The sequence below is a fragment of the Bidens hawaiensis genome, unplaced genomic scaffold (assembly GCF_021521415.1).
Source record: "Bidens hawaiensis isolate Kalapana, Puna unplaced genomic scaffold, B.hawaiensis_p1.1 tig00064462_1, whole genome shotgun sequence".
Taxonomy (NCBI): Eukaryota; Viridiplantae; Streptophyta; class Magnoliopsida; order Asterales; family Asteraceae; genus Bidens; species Bidens hawaiensis.
The window spans coordinates 1-8,005 of NW_027501496.1; the positions used below are offsets into that span (position 1 = coordinate 1).

Genomic DNA, 8,005 nt, shown 5'->3' on the forward strand with positions numbered 1-8,005 from the left:
TAGATATAAATTAATTTTATGAAAGTAAAACTCGTTAAATAAGTCATTGCGGCCGAGATCTAACTCTCCAACCAACTTAACCAAACTATGAGCCACTATTAAGCCAACCGCATTGAGTTTGTCACATATATGGTTTAGTTACAAAAACTAGGCCTTCTTATTCTATTTAGCAAATTAATTCTACTATGATTTCTGTCATTTGTTTAGCCCTATTTATAAGCCTTTTCTCCGAAATGATGTTAGAATCCTATAACAGCAATCTCTATGGCTCACACTTTATCATTGGAACTGGTTGCCTCTCCTTTCTTTTCGGCTGCTTTCTTCTTCCTGCATGCAGATTCAAACCCATTTACTAAAAAAATATAATCTAGAGGCGTAAATACTAGACTGTTACTTGTAAGTGTGTCGGTTTGGGCTGTGTTTTAACCCAAACGGGTCAAATTTGATAAAACAATGTAGTTAACAGGACACGGGTCAAAAGGGTGAACCGGTCAAAAGTTGCCCCAGGCCTATTTCAAATGAATGCAACTTCTGAGTCTGAAATAGTTTTTATAATAGTTAACTAAATAGCTATTTATAGAATATATTGGCAAACTCACCACGACATGGATTTTCCGACTTGCACTAAAATTTACCCGGTGTCGAGTTTGGGCTCAAACTGGAGTACTGGACCAAAAACCAAAAACTCGGTTTTAAGTTTTTGGAAACCGTTCGATTTGGGTCTTTTAGGTTTATCATTTGGGCTTGAAGTTTATGGGATTAAATTAAAATTAGCCCAAAATAGCCTAGAACTTTTTGTTAACTAAAAATTATTTGAATATTATACATTTGGGCTTATAATTTTAGTAACTCTATTTATTAAATTCTTTTAGTCACTTAAATTTAAAAAAAAATGAAAATCCATAAATTCGGTTCGGTTGATTTATTCTGTGTTACCATTTGGGCAAAAAAACCCAAATAATGAACTTGGGCCTAAATATTTTTGTTAACTAATAATTAATCGATTATTATACCAGTTGGGCGAAAATAGTTTAGTAACACTATTTATTAGATTCTAAAAAACATTTAAAATAAAAATACATAGATTATTTTTTGGTTTTAATTATATGCAAGACTGAAACCAAGACAAAAGTTATTACATAAACATAAAACCAACCCATCCGCTTTTGTTTATATTCGGTTATTTCGGTTCAGTTTTGCAGTTGCGGATAGGTTATCTCCGCTTCATGCACAGTGTGGGTCGGTTTTGGGCTCAAACCGAACCAAAAACAAAAGTTTCAGATTTTGAGCTTTTGAAAAACGTTCAATTGCCATTTTTTTGTTTCGGTTTGGTTTTGCTACCAAGGCTTGAAATTTTTGAGCTAAAAAGAAAAAATTGGCCCAAAACAATGAATTTGAGCCTAAATATTTTGTTAATAAGTAATTTATTTGTTATTGTATATCTGGACTAAAATATCCAGGTTACATTATTAAATTCTAATAAACTATATAAAATTCAAAAAAGAAAATTGAAACCTATAAATTCGGTTTGTTTCAGTTTTTTTCAGTTTTAACTACACACAAAACCAAAACACACCAAAAGTTCAATTTTTACAGAAAGTTAAAACCAAACCATTGGTTTTTGTTTGATTCAGTTATTTCAGTTTGGTGTTTTTCAGTTATGTGTCAGTTTTTGCCACGTACCTTCAATAACCTTAATTCCCAGTGCATGTGCCAGCTCAGCTTTACGAAGCTTATAATAACCTTTCAAATTTTGTTGTTTGGCAATGTCCCGTAAATCAGGTAAAGTGTAATAATCTTCCTTGTACAGGTTACTATATGTTTCAGCTCTATTAAACGGGTTATCCACAGCGAGTGCGCGAAACGAGCTTGAACTTTTCTGGAATTGCGGTGAATTAGGTTGCTTCCGCCTTTGGTATGTAGAATATGGGGTCCGGGGACGTAAGATAATTTGGTTTTGGTGGGATTGTGGGCTAGGGTAACCCGGAGGAGAATCTAGTTCCTTTGTAATAAGTTGCTTTGCATTTGGTTCTTTGTGTGGTTCTACATATGGAACTATTGCGTTTGGTTCTTCGTGTGGTTGTACATAAGGAACCACTGCGTATGTTTCTTCAGATGGTCCTTGATAAGGAACGGTTGCTAAGGTCATGCTTCCATCATATGTCTGGCATTAGTTTACAAGAGTTGATATAAGTATCTACTTTTGATAAAAGAAACAATATGGTATGCAAGTTATTTAAAAGGAAAAAGAATACGTAACGTGTCTAAATGAAAGGGGTGTGCATGGAACCGAATAACTGAAACAAAACAAAAACCGACGGGGTTTTCATAAAAACTGAACTTTTGGTTCAGTTTAGGTGTTGTACGTAATTAAAACCGAACCAAACTGATATTATGGATTTTCATTTTTAATATAAAAATTTTAAGTAGTTTATAAGAATTTAATAAATAATGGTACCAACATATATTAGCCCCAATTATAATAATCAAATAATTATTGACCTATACATGCCCAAAATAAGCTCATTGTTTGGGCCATAATCATTATCGGTTCAAAATTTTCAAGCCAATATGGTAAAACTGAAAAAAACAAACTTATTTGACTGTTGAGTTTTTGAGTTAGATTTCACGATTCAAGCCCAAAACTGACCCATGCACACCCCTACTAAATGAGCTTGGGTTAAAATTAGTCATCACTGTCGAATTGACCAAGAACACTTTTTAGTCCATTTAGTAGACTTTCAACCGTTTGACCCATTTGACTTGTTACCCTTTTAGACAAACCTATTTAAATTTGGCCCGTTTAAGATAAAACACAACCCAAATTGACCCATTCATAAGTAAATTAGTTGGAGTTGATCTCTCTACAAAAAAAATTAAAAAATATATATATTAAAAATAAAATAAAAAGTAATCTTTTTTACCTGGTTTAAAGAAAACTCAAACACAAAAGATAACAATGGTGCTTTTAAATCTAACTAATCAAAAAAATATTATTTAAAAATCGCAATTAACGCTTTCTGAATTTAACAAAACTAAGTGGACAAAAATTGTTTGCGACTCATTTTCACCCATACCAAAAAGTGACCCATTTACCTCTATTTAAACCTAAACTTCAAAAAAAGACAATTATCATCCAAATTTTTCATCTTTCATTTATCTATATGTAGACTTCTTTTAAAGAAACATTACCTGGGACTTGACTATGCTTAACTGATGTTTCAACTTCCCTTGAGTTTCCAAAGATGGTTTCGGGCATACGGAGTTGCATTTAGGAGTCCTTTTCGGTATAAAATCCTTCTTCATTGTTATAGGACTCTTTATCTGCGATCTCCTCACTTCTCTGTTTGTCTTCTTTGTAGAGCCCCAACAAAGAGGCATAGGAATGTGCTGCTGCATATCAGAATCATATCAACAGTTAAAACAACCTGTTTTATAGGTATATGTGTGAATGCGGTTTGTATTTTATCTCAGACCTAGGGCTGTAAACGAACCGAACGGAACGGGACCTTGTCCATGTTCGTTCAATAATTGGACAAACAGAACTTCTTGTTCATGTTTGTTCATTAAGGAAATGATTTTGTTCATGTTCGTTCGTTAGCTTCATAAATGAACACAAATGGATATATTTTAATTTAACAATAAAAATCATCATTCTTATACTCAAGCATTACACATAATCACCCAAAATAAATATAGAGTTAAGTCCTTGGCATAATAATTTGTTTATACTTGACATAATAAACTAAAAAAATATAAAATATAAAAAAATCTTGAATGAACTTTAACGAACAAACATCAACTAACACATTATCGAACATTCATGAACACAAATGAACGAACGTGACCTCTGTTAATGTTCCTTCATTTATTTAATAGAACAGGATTCCTTGTTCACGCACACTCATTTATTAAACGAACAGATGGAGACGAACTTCCCGCCGAACGGTTCGCTGAACGTTCAGTTCATTTACAGCCCTGCTCAAAGCATTAAAAGTTCAGAAATCAGCAAAAATAGAACTAGTCAAACGGGTCGAAGGTCACGGAAGTGTATTTAAAACGCATATAAACTCCTAAACCCGAACCAGCCCGTTATTCTAATATTGTATTAATATAGCTTTTCTTATTATCTTACAAACTAGATACATATAAAATGCACAAACTAGAAGACAAAAAATATTGCTAAGTCAACCTGACCCAACCCATTTTGACCCGTTGTCTATCATCGAATGAAGATCATTAATACTCACATGATAATTTGTCATTTCCTCTTTAACCTTAACTATGGCCCATGAAATTGGCTCTTTCTCCACTGGAATGATGTTGACTGTTTTGACTCTCTTGATTTGGTTAGCATTTGAAGAACTGCCAAATTGTTTCTTTTGTTTGTCTGCACACTCATGACTGTTGGAGCTTGAAACAGTCCCTGTATTATCTGCAAGCTTTTGATTCTGAAGGGAAAACATAAAAAGGCATCCCTTTTATAAAGATGCAATTCATGCAAGTAAAACTTTCTACAATGTGCAAATAAAAAATGAATGTTGATGCTAATGATAAGAGAAGAAAAAAATGTATCTATCAATATCCAAAGAGTATACCTGTAAATCTTTCTTTTTTATATAATGAGGGAAGAGAGACTTGAGTATGTCATATATGCTTTCAGCAGGCTCCCTGTTTGTTGACAAAAACTCTTCACTTTCAGCATCATTTTTTAATTTCCTTATTGATGTATCAAGGAAATCAATCTTTGTTCTCAAAGCCATTGAGAACATATCAGAAAATACTTTATCAGTGCAGGCGAGTTGACTCAGTAAGTCCATCAACTCTTCTTCATGTTCAATGATGTCCTCATCAGCTTTGCTTAGCAAAATTTCAAGCACTTGTATGCAGCTTTTCATATTTATTTCCGTCTCTTCGATAACATCTACATGTATAATAACCTTGTAAGGTGCACAACATACCAAGAAATTAAAATAATAAAAAAGGCATAAAGCAATGGGACAGTGGACCACCATAAGGATGACAATATGAAATTGTATCTTCAGTTTCTGAACCAAAAAATAATAATGATATCAAATAAAATGTAATGAATAAAGAAAGAAAAGAATGAATGGTGATAAAAGGCAAATGTGTGGAAACCTTCATAGTAAGGTGGGTCCCATAAGCCATCCATTGATTCTGGAGTCAATCACTTGAAGTATAAGTCAACAAAATAGTGTTATTTAGTCTTTATGCTAAGGTCCAGACACAGAAAAGCAAAGGGGGGATCCAGTGCTTTAAGGAATAATTAAAGCCTTCAAATCTGAAGAATAAAACATCTTATCAACTTCTAACACTAAACAGAAAAAAAAAATTCATCCAGATTTTTCCAAATCAAAGACAAAACCATTGGCGAAGCTTGGTCTAAGACACTGGGGGACCGGACTCAAAATGTATACAAAATTTCACAAACGATGGGGGGCCGGGCTCAAATTTTCGGCCGAAAACAGTTAAATTTACACTACTTATAAAAATTTTTGGACGAAAACGGATAAATTTACACTACTATGCCAACAACAACAACAACAAAAACAGGGGGGGCCGGGCCACCTCGGGCCTTAACTAACCTTCGTCCCTGGACAAAACCTTGGATACTTAATCTAACATTGATCACAGTAATCAATTTAGCAATTAGCTGTGATTCAATATTAACACTTGATAAAACAGCAAAGAGTAAACTGATTATATCAACACAATTTTAGACAGATATACAATTTATTAATCTCATAAACTTAATAAATCCACTAAAACTATCATCAATCACATTTACATTACAAAATCAGAAAAACTTATCATGAAATATAAAACAATAAGCATAAAATCAACAACATTGAGAGACATAAACACGAAAATACCGATTAAATCAACTTCATTTTAGACAGATACACTAATCTCATGAGCAAATAAATCCACTAAAGCGATCATCAATCGCACATTTACACTACATCATCTATAAAACTCATATCGAGGTCATGAAATCGATTCACCACACCAATAAGTGAAAAATCAACAACAACTAGAAATGTAAACACGAAAATACCGATCAAATCAAGTTCATTTTAGACGGATATACATTTTATTAATCTCATGAGCTAATAATAAATCCACTAACACGATCATCAATCACAGATATTTACACTAATAAACCGATAAACTCGTATCGAAGTCACGTAATCGATTCGCCACGCGGTGAAATATCAAACTAACAAGAGACGTCGATTATCGACTATTGATCTTATAAGCTTAATAAATCAACTAACACGATCATCAATCACATATTTACACTACATGAGCTGAAAAGCTTACATCTAGGTTATAAAATCGATTCACCACATGAAATTATGAAATAATAAGCGTAAAATAAACAACGACAAGTGACGTTAACACTGAGAGAAGTAACAATCATACCTGTGATTTTGAGTAATCGAATGAGTGATTGTTGAGACGGTGATGGAATTAGGTTTTCGAGAGAGAGAGAGAGGATATTTATGTACGGAATGAAGGAATAATAATATTATTGCTTCTCGGAAGTTGTGGTAGTGTATATTTGTAGGGAGAGTGGGCTGTGGAGTGAATGCAGAGTGAGGCGGAATGGCAGAGTCGTAAATTATTATTATTGGAAAGAAATAAATAAATAAAGTGCAGTCTTAACTGTCACGTGGCCTGTCTAGGACCCTCCCAAAATAATGATACTTGTCACGTGTAATTCTATTCTCTTTCTATTCTTTTTGGAATGGTAACAACTATTATTGTAACACGTCTTGGATCATTGCGTTAAGAGATATCAGCTATACGATAGTTGTGCCATGTTAAAAGTTGTTAGGTTGTTTGTGTAATTTAATGAAATATTACGGTTATTATATTATTAAAAAGTTTATATGATGGAATTTGAGGATTAGTTGTTTAACTAATGAATCTTGAGAAGTAAATATATGAATAGCTGTTCTCTCTTTAACTTTTTACTGACTCGTCGTCGCTGCTACATTACGAGTTTGAAACAACATATTTTTAAATTCATCGTCTTCTCGTTATGTTAGCTTAAACCCATCTTCTCTCATTCATGTTAGTTCAAAACTCACATCGTCCCCGCCATATTAGCTGAAAACATGTCGTATCCCCACTATGTTAGCTTAAACATTTAAAACTAATAAATCTTGTTATTTAATAACTTATATCTAAACAAGCTACATATAAAATTATTTTGATGATATGCATGATTTTTCTTAATCATATTAATATCCAAAATCCTATATACAAGAACTTAAAAACCAATAAAATTAAAAATATTAAAAATATATTTTAATTCAGTTTAGAATCCCTATTTTTTGTAAAGATAAGGTATAATTTTTTGCTAACATAGCGAGGATGGGACGGGTTTTGAGCTAACATAGCAGGAAAGCGGCGGGTTTTGACTTTTGAGCTAACATGGCGGGGAGTCGATGAGTTATAAGCTAACATAGTAGGGAGTCAATGAGTTTTAAGCTAACATAGCGGGGAGCCAACGGATTTAGAAACATCTCGTCTGAAACCCTTGACGTAGCAGCGACGACGGTTAGTAATGGGACAACGAGGGAGTTTGTATTTTACAGGGACATATTTTGATTCTCTTTAAGGGGAGATATTTCGAGAATTTATGATATCATTATGTCTAACTTACTATTTCCCATCGAAATGATTGATGACTTGTTTGTTCAATATAAACCATATGTAGTATTTTCTAGTTACTCTCATACTTGATTTTATATGATTTTATTGTTCGTATGAAATATTTTAATTGGTAAGTTTTACAGTGTTGAGAAAATAAGGTTGTTCATAAGTTGAGTCAGGGTAGGTTTGAGCTCGAGCTCGAAACTAAACGAGACAACTCGGCTAGGCTCGAGTTTAATATTGAAGTTAATCGAGCCTAAGATCGAGCTAGCGAGCCGTGGGTCAAGTTTGACTCGTATACAAAAATGAACCAGCTTAA

General features: G+C 33.2%; 1 protein-coding gene across 1 annotated transcript; it reads right to left on the reverse strand.

Annotated features, from left to right (window-relative positions):
• Positions 1 to 32: 32 nt before the first annotated feature.
• LOC143604227 (uncharacterized) lies at positions 33 to 6,512 on the reverse strand. The gene is made up of 8 exons (XM_077080771.1): positions 6,448 to 6,512; positions 5,140 to 5,178; positions 5,013 to 5,048; positions 4,599 to 4,924; positions 4,251 to 4,451; positions 3,193 to 3,393; positions 1,684 to 2,164; positions 33 to 327 (listed from the first exon to the last, which is right to left on the reverse strand). The coding sequence occupies exons 2-8, from the start codon at positions 5,171 to 5,173 to the stop codon at positions 263 to 265; spliced, it is 1,344 nt and encodes a 447-aa protein (XP_076936886.1). The 5' UTR covers positions 5,174 to 5,178; positions 6,448 to 6,512; the 3' UTR covers positions 33 to 262.
• Positions 6,513 to 8,005: the final 1,493 nt, after the last annotated feature.